Consider the following 24,896-nt stretch of genomic DNA (forward strand, 5'->3'; position numbering starts at 1 on the left):
TGCATTGAGCCAAAAAGAAAGACAAAAGAGAAAGAAATAAAAGTAAAATAGCATGACAACAAAAGAGAAATAAAAAGACAAACCAGCAAAAGGAAGAGGTTACCCCTTTGTGCGATCATTACCTGAGAGAAATTTTATGATAGTTAAAATCAGCTCCACAAAAGAAATCGGAGTTGCTTGAGGAATGAGATTCCGTTTTAGTCCAAGAAAATGAGCCTGTTAAGATAAAGTACATACGATGAATGATAAATTAGGAATGCAGCAGAACATGAGTATACTATACAAAGGGGAAGTCAAGGAAGCAAGACTCAAGATGAAAATCATAAACTATGTCTATGGTGAGGTAGCAAGTTGGATTGTGTGTCAAATTTTAGTGGTGATTTGAACTTTGTGATCTATCTTGCGTAGCTGCTTTACCGGATTAAAAGTTTATGCAAGAATGATCCCTTTGCGGCTTTGCCCATTGGACTATTGGAGTGAGTTGATCACATTCAAGGTGATGATATCAAATTCTTAATCTCTCTATTAGATAAGGGAAGCACTTTTCAAAAGACCTAGGTGACCATAAATCTTGACAAGGACTGCAATTAGAGCACATCATCCTACGTACATCTCTGGGATTTTGAGAGTGCTTTAGAAAATATGAAATGAATGCAGTTTGATATTTAATCTTGTCTATCCATGAAAAAGAGTAAAAATAAAAAATCGTGTGTGCTTCTTAAATAGGCCTTGATGGCAAATAACATAAAATAAAATCTAGTCAATTTTGCCAAAAATGCCAAGCCATATGTATATTGGATTGAATAATTTCTGAATGTCTGATATATCATATGCTTAGCAATTGGTCTATGCATGACAAAAGAAAACTACAATTTGTGTTATGCTGCTGCATAATTTGGTTTTTCTTGTAGTAACAAGTGGCAATACAGCAATAGGCTTCTAAATTTGATATGAAATATTTATGTAAATTAGATGGTACATGACCAAGTAGGCACTGGTATTATTACATTAGTTCAGATTATGTGTTTGCTGTTTAAGATATCAAAAAATGCTTGTAGGTGCTGTTTGTAAGGATGATTTTAATAGAAAGGTTAATTTGACAAAACAGTGCATTCACTTCTTGATTGCAGCTGCAGAACTACACCTCAGGCTGCATGAGTGGGGCAAGAAGAGGGATACAAGCAGAAGGGTCAATGAAGGCACTTCTAGTGATGAGGGTACAACCCATGATTTGTCAACTTCAAGATAACATTAACAATTGCAACTTGGGAACCATTCAGAATCAAGGATTCTACCTTGGATTTTTATCTTGTTCTATTTAAGATACATTTAATTAGGATAGCATGAAAGCAAACTAATTTTTTTCTATTGTTGTTGTCTGCAATAAACCCAGCAAAGGGGTCTTATTGATTTATGCATCAATTTGAGTTAGACTTCTGCTTAAATATCATGTGATCAATTGCAATATTTCACATTGGCAAAATGTTAAATGAATTCAGGTTTCTGAAACAGACCAAGGCATACTTATAATTGTATTTGCAGACTAATATCTTCTTCTCTTGCAAGAATGCAAAATGAACATAATAACAGTGCAAAGTACATCTAACTAGCCATTAAACATATTACAAGCACAATGAAGTATTTTCATAATCCATCTTAAGAACAATGCCGTTTGAAATAAGATCATTACCTTAGTAATAGACTTTTGAGCACTCAAGCAAGCCACAACATCTTTCACCTCTGCAGTAACACCAAGGATTGGATGCAGTTAAAATATATACAGTTTTGGTATGTAATAATTCAATAGTTGAAAGAAACAGAAAAATTGATTCGAAACTTACTAGAGTAAAATTGAACCTTTTTATCTAACTTGCGATTGGACTTTGATTCCGCACTGCAAAAGCGAGAGAAGAACATAAATAACTACAAACTCCAGCTCAAGTCGCAAAGTAGATTTTAAATTTTGGGAACTAGGAAAACAAGGAAGGAGGGGAAGATATTAACTTTTCCCCTGGCCACGGACAGAGAAGCCAGCGAGGATGGGGACGACGTGCCGAGCTACCTAGGTTCCGGACAGAGGGAAGAGGAAGAAGCGGAAGCGCTGAGCCTGGGGACGCCGGCGGCAAAGAAGCTAGGACTAGGGTTTTGATGTCTTGGTTTGGGACTTTAGAGGAGGCATGAATGATTAGGAGAATTGGAGAAGATGAAGAACGATTGATTTTTTGTTTTTTTTTGTTTTTTATGTTTTGTTTTGCTTTAGGAGCACAAATGATTAGGAGGGAATTGGAGAAAATGAAAGAATAATTTTGATTTTTTGTTTTTTTTATATATTTTTGTTTTGTTGTTTAAATTATTGGAAACTATAAAATTAGGATTAATTGAATTCTAAAATTTGATTAATTTAAAAGGGTATTTTTGTCTAATCAAATAAAATGCAATAAATGCAATAAATGCAATCATGGAGAAGCTGTGTTTTTTTTAGGTAAATTCCATCTCAATGGCATTGAAGAATTGCTTTTCTTGTTATTTGATTTGATATTAAATATTTGAGGAAAGGGAGAAGAGGGTGTTCCAATCCAATATATGGGCAATTTCCAAATTTCCAATGATTGTGTATCCCATAAGTAGGATTCTGATTTTGCAATTTAGGAAATTTGATCTGTTGTGTGTGTTCATGGAATAATAAGTAGAGCCATTTATTTGACTCGTTGAAAGTCATGAATTATTTTGTGGATAAATTAAAATCTTGACTAGTCAGTAAAGATTTCAACTTGTATCACCTACTAAAGAACAAAATTTGTCTAAGGAAAGCCTATGAGTGTTGTTGCTTCAACAGGAATATTTCTAACTTAAACTTCATTCTATAATGCACTGAATATGTTTGTAATCTTACTCCCTTAAGCTGTGGATTTTTCATTTTTTGAGGTTTCAGATGTGTCTTTTTCTATTATTTTACATGTTTCTTTTTTATATATTCTGAATGTTTCTATTTCGTAAGTTTCAATTTTTTTTATGTTTTGAATTTTTTTTGTTAAAGATTTTGAATTATTTTTGTTATTGTACATTTGCAAAGTAAAAAACATACAAGAAGAAGATGACGACATCCGAAAATAGTCTTTACATGAGAGTTCTGGTTGTTGATGATGATCCAACATGGCTCAAGATCCTTAAAAAGATGCTCAAGAAATGCTCTTACCAAGGTAATTAGTAACTATTTCTTTTACTCATCATATCATTGCTATGGTTTGTTGATATTATTAGGGTCCAATTGTTAATATAATAAGGGATGATGTTTTCTTTCCTTTTCTTTTCTATTTTAGAATAGTTACAATTTCTTATTGCTGCTACGTGTTTATACAAGTGACTCGTATTACAAATAAAACAAGCATATCTTATATATCTTACTCTGAATCCGATCTCTTGTTTTTCAGTGACTACATGTTGTTTGGCAACCGAGGCTCTGAAGAAGCTTCAAGAGAGGAAAGATATATGATTTGGTGTGGATTATTTTTTAATGCAAATCGGATGTTCTAACTATGATATATGATTTGTTTTTGGTGGAATTCTTTTATGCAAGTTGTATGTTTCCTTTTAAATTTGTTCTAATTTTTGTCTTGATAGGTAGCAACAGTGATAATTTTGTGCATTTTTTTTATCTTTTGCAAATTAGTAGTGGAATTTTTATGTAAATTAGTTGATGATTATCAACTTGAGTTTTGCTAGTTGCTTAATTAGCTTGATGAAATATACATATATGGCTCCACAGCAATATGATTCACATTAAACTTGTGTGCTTAATTAATAATTTTACATTATTTATGCTTCAATTCATCGCGGCGCATGCATTGATACACATTATTCTTTTCAAATTGAATATTACTACTCTCTTTAATTTGCTTGCTTTCTTTTTGTTCAAATGTATATACTATGGAAGAGTTTCACCTAATAAAAAAAGGCATGCAAATTTTGAATGTGTGGGGTAAATGCTTCCAAATTAAATATTGCTATTTGTATATTATTTCTTATCCTTTGGGCGCACATTTCAATTGTTAATTTGGGAATAAATTTTCACAATTGCGATTAATAATTGAAGATTAAATATTTGCATTTTAACTTAAATAAACAATCTAATGAGTTCTTTAATATTTTCTCATTTTTTTATTATTTAATGGTGAGCATTATTTGATCTTCCGCAGTATAGTAGTAGCTTTTTTTATATAAACCAGTGGAAGTTTTTTTGTTTATTATGTTGGATCAAAAAGTAATAATTGGTATTTTTTATTTGATTCACTCTACACTTTTAGAAAATTTTGAATCAACACTAGTTATATAAGTTCTATTTGTGGAGGAAACAACTTGGGAGCTTCTGGTTAGTAAAAGTCAATTTTCCAAGTTTATATTGACAAGTTTTTAAAGAAATATATATATATTTTTTTTGGTTTACTAAAAGAAATTATTAGGAAGACAATGCACAAAAATCATATCCTCTCAAGACACTACCTATTAAGACACATCTACAAAAGACACTTCCATAAATAGATGTATAACAAAGACACTTCCATTAAAAAGACATATCATTTGAACACACTTCTAATAGAAGACACCTCCATTAAAAAGATATATCTTCTGAAGATATATTCACAAAAGACACTTCCGTTAAAGAAGACACATTTCTAGAAGACAAGTCTATTAAAAGACACATGTATAAAAAAGACACATCCTTTTAATAAAACATGCATAAAAAGACACTTCCATTGATAAAATTTACCACTTGAAGACACTTCCAATAGAAGACATATCCATTAAAAAGACATCTCATTTAAAAAGACATATTCTTTGATTACACATTCAAAAAAGACACCTCCATAAAAAGACACATGTAAAGACATATCCTCTGAAGTCACATTTACTAAAAGGCACTGTCATATAATCACACATGCATTAAAGTAGACGCGTCCAATGAAGTTATAAAGGGAATACACTTCCATAAAAGTTGCTTCAGAATAGTAACTCGTTAAAACAAACCAACTGTATGTCGGAAATAAAATGACACTTCTATTTTTGCTATCCTCGCTTGAGCCTGGTTTTTTTCCAGATCTCTCATCATGTCAGCAATATAACAGGATGAGCACCTTGACTCCAATTGTTTCTGTCAGCATATGAAGCGACCATGAGAGGGAAATAGAATCACAAATTAGGAAGCATCAACTAAATCAAAGGTACAAAGATAAGAAGAGATAAAGTGGCCTAATAGCAACCCCCATTAATCAAACGAAAACTATGGAACATTGAACTAAACCAATTGAATTTGGTTACTGAAAGCGTTACATATAATCTGAACCATAGAAAAGTGAAGAGCACAAAACTTTACTTGGAAGACACATCCAACTAAGTTTATACAGATAACACACATTAGTCTAACAAAGACACATCTAAGAAATTATTAGTCAAAAGACACAATCCACATCGAAAAATAGTATAGGTTTCAACTTTTTCCTTACCAAAAACCCCATATCTTTGAGGAAGCGTCGACTAAACCCAAGGTATAAACATAAGAAGAGAAACATTCTTTCAATAGCAGCCTCTATTAGTCACACAAAAATGATGAAACATTGACCAAATCACAATTAAATTCAGTTCATGACAAGCAATTTTAAGATTAGACACATTAATCTAGCAAAGACACTTCTAAATGGGTATTCACTCAAAAGACACACCCATGAAATATTTCAACATCAACATATACTAATCCAGCAAAAACAATAAGTGATAATTAGCATACTTAATATGAACAAAATAAATCATATTTAGTAACTGACAAATATCCATATAACATGAACAACGGAACATAGCATAAAAACAAATTTAACTTAAAGACCTAAACATGTTCTAGCCAGAGATTCTAATTTCATCAATTGAAATCCATATGATACTATACTTATAATAAGATCATGCAAGATACATAAATAAGTACTAACCAAGGAGGTCACTCAATAGCAGATTCACGGCAGTACAAGGTGAACCGGAGCAGCATGCGTACAGATCCGAGCACGGGTAAGGTGCCGTCGTCTGGACGGCTAGGTGGTGACCTTCAATCAAAGCTCGCCGATGGAAGACTTGTGTCACCACTGATGGAAGCTTGCCGGCGGAGGCTATAATGGGTGATGCAATTGCGGGTGGAATCGTTGGCAGCGCTGACCTGGATTGACGCCGGCGACGGGAATGCGTCGGAGGTTGACTGTCCGAAGACGCAGCCGTCACGGGTTTTGGGTGGGGGAAGGTGTTTTGCACGGTGAAAATCAATGTGAATTAGGTTTACTATTTGGTAAATTGGGTTAACCATGTGTAATTAGGGGTGTGTTAATTTATGATTTATGGGCTTTGGATCCAGCCCAATAGAAATTGGCAAAAGTTGGCAGACTCCTTCTTGGTAACGTAGCGGGGTTGTTAAGTTTATCCAAGTTCAAGTTTGGCTCATTTAATTTGTGAGCTCAATTCCAAGCTCAAGCTCGGCTCACCAGTTCAACTTGTCGAGCTCGAACTCGAACTGGCTTATGAACTGGTTTGACTTACTTCCAATTCTAGTTTGTGTCAATATAATTTATGTTTAACAATTCTATACCAAAATTGATTTTGATAAATGTTGGATAACCTTTTAATTTCCTAGCTAATTCTCTGTTCAACTACATTAAGAATACAATATACATCATAACAAAAAATATCCTGCTAAGACCAAATAATTTCTTTTTGGTTTAAGATAGTTACTCTAGGGTGTTAAAAATTATTTTCTTCTAATCACAAGATCATGGACACAATAAATAGGAGAACAAATATATTAGGAAGTTACAATTCAACTATTTAAATATCTAGGTTGGCTATTTTCAAATGTAAGACATACTCAAATTCCAAAAATTTGATCTAGAGATGTCAGAACAGGAATGGTGTATTCGGTGCAATTCAATGATCTTTTTCTCATTCATCATTCAACTGGTTCGTCCACTTCAAAAACCTTCCTCAATTTCTCTTCATCTGATTCGAAAACCTTTCTTGCCTGTTTCAGCTCTTCATTCATAGACAACAATTCTGTACATCGATTAAGTTTTGGCAAATCCTGCAGCACAGCAGCAGTAAAAAAGTTGGGATTAATCCTGAACAAAAATGTTCAATCATGTATTATAATGTAAGGTGCACTGGCCTAAATCAAGCTATCGTGTATCAGAATGGTCACAATACAAATATTTTGTAGTATGGAGTCACACAATTTCAGATATACCAATAATTTTTTATATTTCTTAACAGTTACTGTGTTGTATTACACAATGTCACAATGATCCTTTAATGGTAAAGAGTGAAGATTGTATGAGCCTTAACCTGTTTTGATAGATATATTTAGGGTTAAAAATAATTTAAGAAACACGGCTACATTAAATGCACCTTCTTGCATGTTTCACACACTTGACTTTTAGTTTAGTTTCAACTTGCGGATTGGTTGACAAAAACTTTAAAAATCTAGCATAAAAAACTGAATTGGATTAATTTTATGGATACTTGAAAGTTTGAACAAATTATGAAGAATTAGCCATTTAGCCTCTTAATCCATGACAGTACAGCTTCATATATCATGCCTCAAAGCAATTGAAGAGCAAATGGGACAAGATTTCAATGAGTGATTTCCTTTGAGATATTTCATTCAACGCAGAAGCTAAAAGAACTCCAGAGAGTTCGAGAATAGAACATAATCTTCAATTCTTCATGATAATTATTTGAAATTCTTTTATGAACAAAGAAGTACCTTGCGAATCAAATAAAGGAAATCCTCAACTGATAGTTTCCCTCTCTGTGATCCAATATCTTGAGCTTTATGTACCTTCGTAAGAAAAAATTTCAAAGCACAATAACAACAAAAAATTCAAATTAATCCAGAACACCGTAATTCAGTTGAACAAGAACAATGAAAAATTAGGTTGAAAAAATAAATAAATAAATTTGGTTACCAATTCCGTGACATATTCCACAATAATATCCTCCATAAGCGCCACACTTTCAGGAAGAGGCTAATTGTGCAAAACATAAAATAGTTCAAAGTTTAATAGCCATTAAATTCACATCCCAAAAAGTAATTAAGAAATTAAAGAAAATGGTTTAGGTCACTTACATTGGGATCATCTCCAAAGCCGTACATCATATGCTGCACTGTATTAGCAAGCATAGAGAAAATTATTAGTGACAGTTACATGCATAACTTGCAAAGAACTTTTTTTTTTTCCTTTCTCTTCAAAGAAAAGGAAAAAGAAAACAGAAAATTGCAACGAAAAAAGAAGGTTGGATAGGGGTGATTACTGACGTTCTTTTTGGAAAACTCCTCTTTTGCGCTTTGAAGAAGTTTCGGAAGGTTGAGAAGAAGCAATTCTTGGTTTCGACGAGCTTCCACCACCGTAACTGCTCATTCTTCCGCACAAGAAGAAGAAGAAGGAATGAACGACGATGAGTTTCTTTCTTTCCACTTCACAAGCCGGTTTTTCTTTTTTGTGTGTGTGTGTGACATTTTGGGCCTAGATTTTATGTTTGGGCTTCTGATATTCTTGGGATTACTAGGATAGCACCTAGAAGTCCAGTTTTTTTATAAATCCAACTTCGGCCAAGGTGAAACGGATGGCTCACATTAGTAGGATAATGAATTAATGATGTTTTTCACCTGTAGCCTTTAATTTATTTTATGATGATTTTACTGATTCTAGTTCAAACACTTCACAACCATTTTTTGGTTAGGCTGAATTGGGCGACGGTTGGCATAAAACTCATTAAATTGTAACGAACCTTTCCTTAAGCCTTAACCACAAATACCTAACTTCATAACCACTTTCGTAACTATTTATTGAACCTCTTACCTGTATGCTGCATCTATTATTGCTTTTATCCCCAAACTATATTCCTAAATCCCGATGCTATACTATACTATTGTTTACGTACACAAAAAAAAAACAGGTTAATGAAAAAAAGAAAAACGTTCGGACAGATCACCTTTCAAAACGCAAGTCCCCTCCCTTAGCCTGAATACAAAAGGTAAGGAAGATAAGAAACAGGCACTGTAAATCATCAACTATAGTAAAGAATTCACTGATGCACTAGACGTGTCTATGATTTTAAGCATTTAATATATTCAAGAATGCAATAAAAAAAAAGTCAAATACAATTGGAGGTAAAAATAATAAGTCTTAAAGAAAACCTTCTATTTGAAGCCGGTATGACCAAGCCACAGCTATTTTAAAGGGGTGTATTAGTAAAAGTGGTGATATAGTACATATTTAAAAAAGAAAAAATTAAATGCTGATGTGGAAAATAAATTCTACGTAGCTTGTTATTACTTGTTATCTATAAAATTGATATATATGCAAAATAAAAAAATAATTAACAGTCTACTCTCATGGTTTCCAAAATATCAGAATATCTATGAAAGTGCAATTTTAATGTACATAATACTAACCTGCTGATAAGAAAGCGGGTGTGTATCACTGCTCCACTCAAAAGAAATAGTTAGGAATAATAAAGTGTAAATCTTGCACCTGAGATGAACATTGAAAAAGAAAAACAAATTAGCATACAGTGAAAAACTTGAAGGAATGAACAACTGATCTATTATAAAAAATTATCAATTATATTACCTAGCTTGTTCTAGGGAATGAACTGGCGTCTCTATCCCCACTTTACCCAAACCTAGAAGCATTCAATTTATTTTACATTAACATAGTGTTGGATTAACAACTAAATAAACAATGATATTGATGGAATCATCAAAGAAACAACACCTTTAAGAAGATAGATAATGAGATATATGGAAAGATACATATATGAATCGTTCATGTAACAGATGAATTTGAGAAACATAAGACATAGCATACTAAGATATCTAGGACCTAATAGGTAAACTATAAATTTAACCATGACAACCAATCCTTTAATTTCATTGTTATAAATTATCTTTGCAATTAAAGAGGCAAATTCGGCCTGTGCATCTGTTTTTCACCAACTTGAAAAAGGGAGATATCCATACAAGTTCTCAGTGAGCATGAAACAATAATCACATGTATCCTAGGAATTACATCAAATAAATAAGTAAGTTTTGACTTTAATGGAGTGACTTTGTTACTTTGATTTCTAACTGAATAAATTAAATTTTTGGCAAAAAAAAGAGAAAGAATGCAATATAAAAGAAACCTTAATTTAAAACAAAGTATATTCATCTCCAAGGAAATTTTATTTCTATCATTGTGGTTCATACAGGACAGTTTCATCAATCAGTTAATATCTTATCTGATTCATATAAGAATTTATTGAGCTGACAACAAGCAAAACCTGTGTTTATAAAATGACCGGGTCATATCCCAATGACAGCCAAGAAATCAGATATCAAAGTATTAAAAAAAATAGGACCTGATTGAACAGATGCGCTTACAGTGTAGTTCAAAAAAATATGCACTTTGGAATACTTTTCAATAGAATTGCTAAAATAAGAACACAGACAATAATTAACAACTGATAAATACTAAAAAAGAAACAAGTTAACTGCACGGCACCCAAATTTCTTAATTCAGCCAATAAACTTGAAAACTATCGCTTCTTACCTTCGAATCAAGGCTTCAAACCTTCACTATCGAAATTGAAGGTGATAGAATATAATCAAAATTGAACATTCTATGCGACATTTTCAGCTTCAAAACCATAGAATCAAAATTTCAAACATGTAATCTACATAAACCAGGCACGATAAAGGAACAAAAAAAAAACAATCACATTTGGAATCAGAACAAATCACACACACCTGAACCCCAATTGAGTTTGAATCACAAACCAAAGATCCGAATGATTGGGATTTCTTCAATTATTGTCTATGTTCTCATTTTTTAGCATTTTATGGTGATTTTAAGCCTGATAATCTGCTTATTCGCTATGCTAGGTAAAATTAAGCTTCTCATTCATTACCATTAGTTGGGTCGCTTGCACCTTATTACTTGCAGAATGTCATTGTAAAGCTGGTTTCTCGTTCTTAATTAATGATTATGATGACATGACTAAGTACATAGTCTTGTTATTATATACTTCTATATCTAAGGAGGACTTTGGGTGTAGAATTGCCCTTTATCTCTGGCAAAGCATCAACTTATGTAGTATAAATAAAACAACAATCAACTCTTTCCCTACTAAGTGGGCGAGTTATACAAACAAATAAATGACATTTTATTAGAACTATGTATATAGATAAATATTTTTAATCTATATCTTTTTTATATGGATTCAGCAGTAGTTTTGTTTTAGTGTACCCGACGGAGTTCATGACTTTACATACTTTTCTTTTTACGCATGGCCAAACCACCTAAGATGTTTTTCCATTCTAATTTTATATTGTCTAGTGTAACAATTTTCCAGTGTTATATTCTGTTTTCTGGCAGCGTTGAAGTTATTGTTACTGCGATTTTCAGTCTCAAAAAGCCACAAGTCCTACAAATATATAGTAAAATTAAAACTACCACTTAGATAAAACAACCTTGTTATGTTTACCACTGAAGATCCAGACCATGATGTTTTTACCTTTTAGATATTGATTGAGATAAAACCGACATGCAAATGCAAGCAAATATGAGCTGAGAGAGTTTCTTGTTGTTTAGTGTTTATATTATGCATGTTCCAACTAAGTACTTTGTAAATGCTTTGCTTTTGTAGACAGTGCTCATTTCTGGTTTTGCTACTTTTCAATAGAATTGCTAAAATGAGAACATAGACAATAATTAGCAACTGATAAATGCTAAAAAAGAAACAAGTTACCAGCACGGCACCCAAATTTCTTAATCCAGCCAATAAATTTGAAAACTATCTCTTCTTACCTTCAAATCAAGGCTTCAAACCTTCACTATCGAAATTGAAGGTGATAGAATATAATCAAAATTGAACATTCTATAGCGACATTTTCAGCTTCAAAACCATAGAATCAAAATCTCAAACATGTAATCTACATAAACCAGCACGACAAAGGAACAAAAAAAAACAATCACATTTGGAATCAGAACAAATCACACACACCTGAACCCCAATTGAGTTTGAATCACAAACCAAAGATCCAAATGACTGGGATTTCTTCAATCCCAACCCAGCCACGTGCATGTTCCGTTGTGTGGTCTGAGAGTTCAATCCCAAATGTGAAAAAGAGAGACACTTGGGTCAAGGGATGGTGAAAGACGTCATTTTGAACAAACCCCACAAATCAAAAACCGATTTTTTTAGCTGCTGAGCTCAAATCACAGTGTGATCTAGCGAAGTGGGTGAGCGAGAATATAAGGATTCTTTGTGGCGATGAGGTCGAAGAAGGAATGGAGAATGGTGTGCGAGGAAATGGAGAAAAACTTGCAATGAATGATGGAAACTACGAAGGAGGAACACTGGTTTTAACAGTGTGTGGCTTTGGTTTCGATGATTCCAATGAAAAGGGAAGAAAACATCAGCGTCACGGTTTCAAGTTTCAACTAACTTGGAACAATAAAATCCTACCTTTGTTAGAACTCACCAAATCATGAAGCAGCTTCTGATTGCGCGAAGGAGGCTGACGGCGACACTCGAAGCAAGAAGACGACGAGCCCCAGGACCTGCTGCTTCTGCCGCCGGCGACGAAGAGCGCAACGAAGGCGCGCGACTATGTGCAAGACGATGACGAGACAGATAGCGACGGCGACGCCACGGTGAGAGAGATGAGAGAGACCGAGCTCCAGGGAAAGAGAGATAGTGATACGAAGAGGAGAGAAGAACTTGAGAAGATGAAGAGGGTTTTTGAAATCAAATTTCAGAAATAATTTTTTATTTTGTTTTTTTTGTTTTATTATTTAATTTTAAATTTTGATTAATTTAAAAGGGTATTTTTGTCTAATCAAATAAAAGAAGGAAGTTTAAGATTTTTTATAAAATTAAATAAAAAATATATTTTTATTTTTATTTAATTAAAGGGGTGTATTAGTAAAAGTGGTGATATAATATATATTTAAAAAAAATTAAATGCTGATGTGAAAAATAAATTTCACGTGGCTTGTTACTATTTGTCTTTATTTTTAACGTATCGATACATATGAATTTATTAATGTACCGTAGCAAATATCTTAATTAATTTGTACGAAAAATATTTTGAGTTATTGTGAGTCAAATTTGATCCACTTAATTAAATGAAAAATACAAGGTCAACTAATCCAATATTGATGAAGTTTGAATGAGACAGAGAAGAGTAATTTGAGATAATAAAATTCTGTATTTGCATGAATTGCTATTATTGTGTCTATCATGATTAAAGTTACAGCATTTATACTCTTGCACTAATAACGCATTGGGCAGAATTAATTACACATAAATGGATCAAGAATTTACAACAGAAAAGGGAGAGAAATAACCTAACTTAACTTGTGTGCTTCAGTTCCTAAGAAGTAATTAAATTCACCAAAATCCTTGAGAAAAAAAATATTATTTAATTGAGTGATAGTAAATAAATTATCAGTTATTATTCTATAGTATATAACTATAGAATAATTTTCAGTTATTAAAATATAAACATTACACAAGAATATATAAAATAAGCTGATTATCATGTTTAACAAATAAAGAATGATCTAACTTGACTTTTAGAAAATCAAATTAAGCCAATGTGGTGGATAAGTTAAGCATTCTTGACCTTGGTGCTTGCTTAAGTCCATATAAAACTTATGTAATCGATAGACTTGAATATTAGCATCTTGTACAAGAGTCTAGCTAGTGGTTGTTTCATCAAAACAAGTTCTTGCAAGTCCCCATTTAAAAATACATTGTTGAAATCAAATTGGTGAATTTGCCAATAATTTTTCAATGCAATAGTAAGCACAATCCGAATTGTTGTGGATTTAATAACAGGGGAAAAAACCTGATCATAATCAATGCTCTTAATTTGATGATTGTCTTTGGCAATCAAGCGGGTTTTATATTTCAATATATCACTATCACTATAAAAAAATGATGAATATAGTTAGATTTATCAACGGAATGTATCTAACGGTATAAATGATGTCAAAAAAATTATTGACAAATTATTTTGTCCGATGGTAATTACTAGTAGATTTTGCATTGGAATTTGCAATAAATACGACAAAATAAGCGGTTCATTATTGTCGAATATTTTCAACGGTAATTTTTGGTGTATATTATGTTTTGTGGCGCCCATTTATTGTTGGATTTGCTTGCCGATAAATCTATAGGTAAGCAAATTTTTTTTTTTACAATTAATGCACAATTAGTAGTCAAATTTAATTTCTTTTTTTTACAAAATTAGTGTACAAATTCTAATACCAGAAATCAACTAATGATTTTAAATATCAAGGGTTTGAAGTGAAAGAAGTAAAATACAATGACATACACATAAAACAAATAAAATTCCTAAACTCTACAGATCCCAATAATCGTCGTCATCATCTTCACCCTATTGAGGCGGCGGATTAGGTGGTGACGTCGGTGCCCCACCAGCAGCGACGCTGCCTCTAGCACACATCTGCTCGTTGTATACCGCCATCTGCTCTCAGCTCGCAAATATTCTAGCCGCTCCAGGTCCTCCTTTAGCTATAGCCCGAGGGAATCGGTGGCTCCCACGCATGTAAGAAGCTCGTTGTACCTCTCGTCAGACTGCTGAGCTTGTTGGTGAATCTCCTATGTGAGCTTCTGCACCTAATCCCTCAAATCGATGACTTCCTCGGGATCGGCAGGGCTGGTGGCAAAGGCAGAGGCAGACGAAGCCGCCAATGTGGAGGTGCGGAAGATGCTGGCGAAGAACGACCCCAACCTGTAGACACGATTCTTGTAGAGCTCAAAGGTGGAGTCACGCCAAACCCTATCAGGATCGACGGTTTAGGCAACAGACCTGGGGTTGTCCCCCTAGGCTGAGATTGCTGGGTCACGGTCTCCAATCTCTGCGTATAGTCCTCCTGTGTAACGCACATTGTGATTAGGATGACAGTTAATTGACTTTAAACCGGATACATTTCAAACATATAATTAATTGAAAACTTACATAATGAGCCACAGACTGCTCATCAGCAAATCTTTCTTGTGGTCTTCAATGTATGAGTATATTTGAAGGTCTCTGCCAATGTCGCCTCATGTTCCAATGACTTAGACTACACATATTGAAACCAAGTAATAAAATAAATCAAGTAACAACGAATTCAAGTAATAATTAACAAAGATTAGCAAAGTACATACCAAACTGCTCTTCGTTTTCATGAAAGTTGTCGACTCACCGGTATACTTCGACAACCACAGCAATGCCCTGTTAGCTCTATTCGTCATACGGTGACGCCTGAATCCCTCATTAGTACTAAAATGGTTGTCCAGTGCCCTTTTAATATCTGGACGGATCCAAATTGTGAGGCAGTTGCGCCCCTCACGAACATCCTACATCATATGCTGAAGTTGTCTAGCTATTTAGTAGTCGTAGATCTTCCTAATCATGTTTCCTATCCTATATAAATTTCTCATGTACAAAGTAATTCAACAACATTAAAATACAGTTAATTCAAAAACATTGGGTTCTTACTACCCACTTTTGAAACCATCGCTATCTGGTCTCAGCAAGGATCTTCGTATAGCTTGGTCATGGGTTGTCGTACATGGACTTAATCACATTGGATAGCTCCTGTGTATATGCATTGTTGTTTGGTGCAAACCTATCAATGAAAAACTTAAGATTAGCAAACACATAAAACTTAACAAATTCAGAATAGATTGTAAAATGAAAGACATTAAAGTAGTACTCACGCCGACATAACATTAGGCCAAATCGTCATCCGTATAACGGGCGGTGGTGGAGGGGCATCTGATTGGGACACATTAGAGGATTCCAGCGCTACGGTTTCTATCGTTGGATTTGGAGGGGGGAGTAGCAGAAGGAGCCACACAGTTGGGGTTCAGGATCATGATGAACTGCTGGTCTGGTTGACCTTCCTATGACGTTACAGGGGTCGACGGAGTAGTCGGGATAGAGGGCGATGACTGAGAACTCCCTGGGATACTAGTGGAAACCCTCTCTCAACCACGACCACGAGGCCGACTCGTGATACATCTGCTACCTGTTGTCTAACACTAATCAGCATATACAATACAAATCCTTCAACATCTATATTGTTTCAAAAAAATTTTGACATAACCTCCCCTAAAATTTGACATATATCCACCTTTACGGCTCCCACAAATTCAACCAATCTCAATCCACAATATCAGTTAAAACTCAATTAAATTCACCAAATCTAAAAATATTAATACATATACAAAAGACAACAATAATTCATGGTGAATTTGTGCAAAAGTAAAGTTTTTAAGTGTGATATGTAGTGATTGAAAGTAAGTTCACAAACAAACTAATGTGGCATTATATCACTACATACAATCAAAAACTCAATTATTACAAGAGACATATTATCAAATACTTGGTATTCAAAAGCATTAAACATATCAAATAGCACAACCAAGCATTCTTTCAACTCTAATTGACAAGAAGTCAACATTAACAATATACTAGCTACAATAATTCACAATATTTCCAACAGAATATCCAAACAAACAATTTTAATTGATTAATTCATTCATAATTCTAAACACTTTTCAACAACTTAAAATATAATACTTTAAATTTAACCTATCTTAACAACCTAAATCCCCCTAAAAGTAAAAATTAAATCTAACTCGAGCATAATACTAATTAACAACTAAAACCTATAATAATACTAAGGATAACTAAAACAAAGATTGAGATTAATATTAAAATAAAGAAGAACCTAGAATGCAAGAGTAGAGAAGAGAATAGAGAAGGGGGCGGCGGCAGTACCGACGATAGCAGCAACGGGAGAATGTTAGTGGGCCGGCGAAAGTGGGAGAGGGTTAGAGAGAAAGTGGGCAATAAATGGTGAGTAGAGAGGAGGCGGCGATTCGAAATGAAGTGGGAGATGGTTCATACTTCAAATTTTAGGGCTCGTTACCGTCAGATTTACTGGCGGATAAATCTGGCATGCATTGCAGGTCAAAAAAATGCAGCGTTCCACTAATTGGGTTTACCGGAAGAAACATCCGCCGGTAAATCCTATGCTTAATTTTGCACCTATTTTTCCCATTTTCTCTCCAATTATTGCCGGCAAATTTATCGTCAGAAACGAAAATCCACTAGTAATGATTTGACCTTACATATTTGACACCTAAACTGTCAGTAAATCCGCCAGTAAAGTCAACGTTAATTTGCGATGCTAAATTCGACGGTATTCAGAGTTTTTCTTGTAGTGCCCTAGGGTGGCATTTGATGGCATAAATCCATCGACAGCTAATGACTTTGGAGTTTTTGGGAGCAGGAGTAGTAACAATACTCCATGTTTTTGTTTTAAAGAGAGCAGTAAGTTCTTAAATCATGGCTTGACGCCAATGTAAAGATTTTAAACCCTGATTAATACTAGTAGGAACATTATTAATTAAATCTGGTTGTGTGTAGGTCAAGGCAGTGTATAATTTTGGTTTTTTAATACTCGATTTCAACCAGGTTTGCATAGGTGCTTATTTGAAATAATTTGAGTTTTCGGTGTACTACCAAACTGGATTTCTATTCCTAATATTGGAATGCTATCAGAATAAAACTGAGTATGTACAAGAGTAGTTTGATTTTGTGAAAGTGAGGTAGGGGGAGTAGGTGTCTGAGGTTATTCTGCATACTGTGAATGACAATGTGATGATGTAGAATTGGTATGATGAAGATTATGAGTAGAGATGGATTGAAGAATGGTGACAATTTGGTTTTGAGTAGAGTTATTGGAAAGGGTATAAGTAGAGGGAGTGCTTAGTGGAAACACTAAAGAAGTGTGAGGAAACTGATTTTATGCTTTAGGTGCTGGATCAGTAACAAATAATTCACTATAAGGGCGTGTTGTTTCTACACGCCTTCGAAGCCTCATCCAGTGTTAAAAGTTAGCGTGTTGGAGTGGGCGTGCCACATACCCAAGAAGTTGCTTCCTAGGGACTTAGAAAGAGTGGCGTGCAACAAGCCAATGGGTGGGTGTGCCACACGTCCAAGACCCAAGAATCCACAAGTACTTCATGTATCACCCATGCCCACATTGCATGCAGAAGGATTAAATTACTAAGTTTTGGACCTGAATCACAATGAGAATTGAATATTAATTGCAGAATATTTGATCTAATTTTTTTTAATGAATTTTGAATTTGAATTTTAGGTTTTGTTTTAGGTTTAGTATAAAAGGCTCCTGAAAAACTTGAACATGACCTTTTGGCTATTTTTCAGATATTGTTTTTGGTTTTGAAGCTTAGCATGAGTCATTAATCTCTTTGGTCAAGATTAGGAACTCTATTGATTCTAATGGATTAATGTTATAGCTTTTCTATTTTTGATTAATACATTGATGTTTTTTAAGAAAGAGTTTTCGTTTTTCATCACAAGAATTTGAAGATATTGGGAAATAGTTCTAATCTTAACTGAATTCTAATTATCATATTGGAAAACTTGGTTTTGGAATTAAGCTTGAAAATTCCTTCTCACAATTCTTTTTAAGTTTTGAAATTAGACTTGATAAGTGACATCGAATTTACTATGGTTAACTCTTGTGAATTGTAGGGTTTATAAATTAGTGAACGTACTTCACCTCTTTTCATAATCAATTAATCAAGGAATTAATGGTTTATTAAGTTAAGAGAAATTGAATTATCAAGGGATTGTGATTTGATTACTAATGATTTGCCATAGATATATCTTGCATGATTAAAGTAGAGAGTGAAAAACATTCTTCCTGAAGTTCAACATCTCTAAAATGTTAACTCTTTTAATCATATTACTCTTTTAATCATTTACTGTTTGCCTTATTTTATTCACTAATTTTGTGTTAACGAATTCTAAAATTCTAAATTTTGATTGCCTGACTAGATTAACCAATTGACCATTGCTTGCTTAGTCCGTTAATCCTCATGAAAATGATAACCCACTCCCGTAGTATTATTTGATATGACTCGGTGCACTTGTCGATAGTAGTTTGCGACAATCTGCATCAAGTTTTTGGTGTTGTTGCCGTGGATTAATTGAAATTAACAACAAACCAATTAATTTATTACCTAGATTAGACTTTTTTTCTTTTTGTTTATTTTTTGTTATTTACCTCACTGGGAATTCCCTTCACTTTGACGTAGAAAATTCCAATTTTCCTTGTTTTCTTAGTGTTTATGCAGAGCAATAAGGATAAAGAGCCTCTTCAATACGATCCTAAAATGGAAAGGACCCTCCGGCGACAGATAAAACAAATCAGAGACTAGAGAATTGAAGAAGACATTGAAGAAGAAATTGAAATTAACATGGCAGAGAACAACAATAATACCATTGTCCACAATGTCATTAATGCCTAGCTAGCTAGGAGGACTCTTGGGTCTTTCACTACTCCCAATCCTGGAAATTGTGGAAGTAGTACTGTAACACCTAATGTAAATGCCAACAACTTTGAATTGAAGTCCCAACTCATCACCTTGGTACAACAAAATTGCCAATTTGGTGGGAGTTCTCAAGAAGATCCTAACCAGCACATCTCCAACTTCCTCCAAATCTATGACACGGTCAAAATTAATGGAGTCCTTGCTGAAATTTAGTGGTTGTTATTCCCATTCTCTGTAACGGAATGGGGCAAGCATTAGCTTTAAACTCAACCAAAAGAGAGCATAGCAACATGGGATGATTTGCTCAGCAAGTTCTTAACCAAATTTTTTTCACCTTAAAGGTTGACAAAGTTGAGAATGAATATCCAGACAACAAGATGAAGAATCTCTTTATGAAGCTTGGGAGAGATACAAAGAAATGCTGAGAAAGTGTCTTTTATATGTTCTCTGACTGGGTGCAACTCCAGATTTTCTATGATAGGATTATCTCTATCTGCTTCAAGAAACTCACTGGATAACTCGGCTGAAGGATCTCTGCACATGAAGAAGACCACTGACAAAGCCTTGGAGTTAATTGAGATAGTGGCCAACAATTAATACTTATATTCCTTAAAAAGAACAATGAGAAAAGGAGTGATGGAGTTGGAAACACTGGATACTATTCTAATACAAAGTAAGACTATGTCTCAATAAATCAAAGCAATCCCTCAGCAACTAGGACATATGCAAGTCTCAGCAGTGAGTACACAAGGTTTTTCCTATGACATGAGTGGAGAAGTCCCTCAAGGTGAAGGTTATGAACTTGGCCAATCCTATGTTGAACAAGTGAATTACATGGGAAACTCTTCTAGGCCACCTTAGAATGACCCTTTCTCTAAGACCTTGATGAACGGATTTTTGATGGTTTAGAATTTCACAAATAAATTCTCGTTGCAAGTATAGTTCCTAAACCAAACAATAATCCTTTCATACAAAATATTGTTTGTCACAAGTAACAAACTCCTAAAATTAATAACCGAAGTATTCAAACCTCGGGTCATTCTCCCTAGGAATTGTAATGAAGTGTTTTGTTATTGGTTGTGAGTTATATTTGGGGTTTTGATATGAAGCATGAAAGATAAATGGTAAGAAAGTAAACTAATGGCTAAAAAAGGTCTTGGCAAGGGTTGGTGGTCGAAGATCTCTATCCTAATCACTAACCACAATATGAGAATTGGCAAGGATTAATCTCATTAAATCATCCTCTAACTAGTAGTAAAGGAAAGTCAAATGAGCTATATCAATCCTAGTCCACAAGTCCTAACTCTCCACTAATTCAATTAGTGAGAACTAGAGTCAATGAATCCCAATCATCAATTACTTGGACATTAGTAACTCAAGAGTTCCTAAGTTACCTTTCCAAGCCAAGAACATAAAACTCTACTCTAAAATCCAACCAAGCATTTCATCAAACACTTGGAAGGCATAAAAGGAAAGCATAGTAAAATTGCAAGAAAAGTAAATCTACACTACTCAATTTGCAAGGAATTAAACAACAACAAATCAAATGAACACAATTATTATGATTTACCTTGAATTGAATTGAAAGAGAAAGGAAGGAAGAAAAGTAGATCTACAACAAAATGCAAGAACAACATAAAGGAAATTACAACAAAAGGATGGAAGAAGAATGAATGTAACAACAAGGAATTGAGAAGATAGAAGTAGAAGAAGATGAATTAAAATCTAGATCTAAGAACTAAACCTAATCCTAATTCTAGAGAGAAGTGAGAGCTTCTCTCTCTAGAAACTAACTACAAAGCTAAACTAAGCTAAAACTAAACTAATGATAACTAGCATCTAAAGTATGAAAAGTATGAAAAGTCTATGCATTCCCCCTTCAATCCTTGACTTAAATAGCATCAGAAATGAGTTGGATTGGGCCCACAAGGCTTCAGAATTCGCTGGCCACGTTTTGCTTTAAGTGACTAGGTGGCAGCAACGGCGCGTGCGCGTACTTTGCGCGTGCGCGCCACCATACGTGTAGCAACTATGGCAAATCTTATATCGTTTCGAAGTCCCGGATGTTAGCTTTCCAACCCAACTGAAACCGCATCATTTGGACCTCTGTAGCTCAAGTTATGGTCAATTAAGTGCGAAGAGGTCGGCTTGACAGCTTTCCGGTTCTTCCATTTCTTCATGAGTTTTCCAACTTTTCATGCTTTCTTTCTTCATTCCCTTGATCCAATCTTTGCCTCCTGAACCTTAAATCACTTAACAAACATATCAAGGCATCCAATAGAATCAAGGTGAATTAAATTTAGCTATTTTGAGTCCTAAAAAGCATGTTTTCACTCTTAAGCACAATTAAGGGAGAAGTTATAGAACCATGCTATTTCATTGAATAAATGTGGGTAAAAGGTGATAAAATCCCCAAAAATCAATACAAAACAAACCGTCAAATTGGGGTTTGTCAACCTCCCCACACTTAAACCAAGCATGTCCTCATGCTTAAACCAAGAATGAAGTAAGGGTATGGCATTTATTCAATGGAAACTAACTAAATGCAATCTACCTATATGCAACTATCTAAATGAATGCAAGTGCTTGGTCAAAATAAATCAATTCCCAAGGAACATATATGCACAAGGGCTAAGGACTAGCAAGTCTAATTCCACAATTGAATTGAGTTATTAAATATTTTTACAAACTTGCATGAAAATTATGATCATAGGTGAAAACATGTAATTGAGCATCAAACCCTTACCGGTAGTGTTTGCACTCTATTCGCTCAAGTGTTTAGGGTTGATTCACTCAATTCTCCTCTATTTCATGCTTTCCAAGATTTGTTTTTCTTCTAACAATCAACATTTATTTCATGCATGCATACAAGTATCATGAGGTCTTTTCATTGGTTGTAATGGGGCTAGGGTCAAGGTAGGATGCATATTTGGTCAAGTGAGCTTGAAATTTGAATCTTTGATAAGCTTAAACTTCCCACCTAACCTATGACATCCTATACAATTAAGTTCTAATCTAGCTACCCATTTTTCACTTTTTCACATACTCATGCATTTTCTTTTCATTTCACAACTCATATGCATTGATCTTATTGAGCTTCACTTTGGGGCATTTTGTCCCCTTTTTATTTCTTTCTTTTTCTTTTCTTTCTTTTTCTATTTTTTTCTTTTCTTTTCCATATTGTTTTTTTTCTTTTTATTTTTCTTTTGTTTCTCTTATTTTTTTTTCTTTTTATATACAAGAACCTCAATGCATAAGGTTTTACATTTGATCAATACATGAGTATGTACCCAATTCCCAATATTTACAATAATAATACAAAACTACCCTTTTATTCACCCAATGTCCCAAGGTTCCCACACTTGAATGATACTCGCACACACTAGCCTAAGCTAATCAAAGATCCAAATTAAGGGCCAATTATTGTTTTTCGCTTTAAGGCTTGTAATGTGCTAAAATAAGAATAAGTGGGTTAAGCGTAGGCTCAAATTTGGCTAACAAAGGAAGATAAAAGGTAGGCTATTTGGGTAAGTGAGCTAAATGAAATGATGGCCTCAATCATATAAATGCATGAATACACAAAATAATGGACATAAAGAATCAAACAAATCAAAGATTACAATCATAGAAAGAGAATAATACACACAAGAAGGAAAAATAAGTGGTTATAAGATGTAACCACACCGTTAGGCTCAAATCTCACAAGCTTGTGTTCTTAGCTCATAAATCATGTTCCACAAAATATATAATTCAAGCAAGTTCTATGAAAAGTTTTCCACTCAAATCAATTGGTGCCCTATAGATAGAAATCCTTGAAAAATTTCATTATTTTGACTAAGCTTATTGTGTATACATATGCAAAAATAAGAAAATGCAAGTAAAAGTCCTAAAATCCTAAAATGAAATGCAAAAGTGTTGGGATTAGAAATTTGTCACCCAAAATCGCCGACTGGTCGGACGACCTCCCCACACTTAAAAGTTTGCACCGTCCTCGGTGCACTCAAAGATGAGCAAGGGGGTACGGCGACTCTTCGGATTGCTATGTGTTCTGTCTTCCGCTTCCATGGTTGCTTGTGGTGCATTCGTTATGAAAAACAAAAATATAACACCATAAGATGAGAAGATATAAAAGCAAGGAAGCATACATTGTTGGAATGAGGTAAATCACTAGAATGAGGTGAGTGAATTAGTGTGACATTAAGAAATATTAGGTGTGTGAATTCTAAATTGTGCGGTTTAGAATACACATTAGCAGAAAAGCTATGTCACAAAAGAAGCATGCACGTCACTTATCCTAGTATGCTTGAGATGCTTTAAGTAAGCTTGTAAGGTAAGACAAGCATTAGAGAAGCATGAAAGCATTCAAGTCAAACATATGGATGGATATAATCATGAAATACAATGCATTAAGGTAAATGCTCAACATCATCCATCAAGAGATTGCCTAATCAAAGAATACGGTTCAAATCACATGATGGCTAGCTACAACATGCAATTCAAAAGAGTTATAAGCTCGAAGACAATTCTCATCACTTGGTATTTTTCAAAAGGTAAGCATGAAGAACTCAAAACCAAGTAACAAAATATAACCTCAATCATAGAATCCAACAAAGATTATCTAAAAATATTCATGCTAAAATAGCATTTAGGCAATAAGGGCAGCAACGTATAATAAACAAAGTCAATGATCCAACACGTATAATGAAAAGAGAGAAAATAAAATGAAAGCTAAACTAAAACTAACTAATTAACTAACCAACTAACTAATTAACTAACTAAAATAAATGGTTATCCATGGTGTTTGGAAGTGTTGGATAAGGGATAGGAGAAGGGAAGAAGAAAGGAGAAGGAAAGAATTGGAAAGAGGAGAAGAAAAGAAAAGTGGATGGGAAAAAGAAATCCGCGCGTACGCACACATGGCGCGCGCGCGTCGTTAGCTTATTTCGAGAGTGGCGCGTACGCGTCATGTGCGCGTGTGCGCAAGTAGGGTTTGTGCCAGAGGCACAACGTTGGCGCGGCGCAAGCACAACTCTCTGGAAAATGTATGGAGGTTGGAACTTCTCAATCCGCGCGTACGCACGCATGGCGCGCGCGCGTGGATGGTCGAAAATGCTGGAAGTGCGCGTACGCGCCATGTACGCGTACGCGTGGATGGTGCTCTGTTTTTCAAAAAAATTTTCTATGTTTTTGCACCAATCCAAGCATTCCAAACCTCCAAACAGCTACCAAAACACCATAAAACCCTATTTAACATACTTAAACTACCAAACATACTTAACTAACTAAACAAAATATGAAATTAAACTAATTCTACCAATATATACAAAAGAGAAAATGAAAGGATTTTACCATGGTGGGTTGTCTCCCACCTAGCACTTTTGTTTATTGTCCTTAAGTTGGACTTATGGGGAGCTCCTCTCAAGGTGGCTTGT

General features: G+C 34.3%; 1 protein-coding gene across 2 annotated transcripts; it reads right to left on the reverse strand.

Moving 5' to 3' along the window:
* Window positions 1-6,740: 6,740 nt before the first annotated feature.
* Window positions 6,741-9,739, reverse strand: LOC107639063 (transcription initiation factor TFIID subunit 13). 2 transcript variants are annotated; one of them, XM_088484060.1, is made up of 8 exons: window positions 9,663-9,739; window positions 9,485-9,563; window positions 9,022-9,050; window positions 8,345-8,439; window positions 8,156-8,193; window positions 7,995-8,054; window positions 7,793-7,867; window positions 6,741-7,111 (listed from the first exon to the last, which is right to left on the reverse strand). In XM_088484060.1, exons 1-8 carry the CDS (start codon window positions 9,722-9,724, stop codon window positions 6,980-6,982), a joined length of 570 nt encoding a protein of 189 aa, XP_088340186.1. In that variant the 5' UTR covers window positions 9,725-9,739; the 3' UTR covers window positions 6,741-6,979. The 2 variants fall into 2 exon arrangements, with proteins under 2 accessions (XP_088340186.1, XP_016197963.1); XM_016342477.2 differs by having other exon boundaries at window positions 8,345-8,448; window positions 9,663-9,709.
* Window positions 9,740-24,896: the final 15,157 nt, after the last annotated feature.

The sequence above is a fragment of the Arachis ipaensis genome, chromosome B4 (assembly GCF_059453495.1).
Source record: "Arachis ipaensis isolate K30076 ecotype BB chromosome B4, ASM5945349v1, whole genome shotgun sequence".
Taxonomy (NCBI): Eukaryota; Viridiplantae; Streptophyta; class Magnoliopsida; order Fabales; family Fabaceae; genus Arachis; species Arachis ipaensis.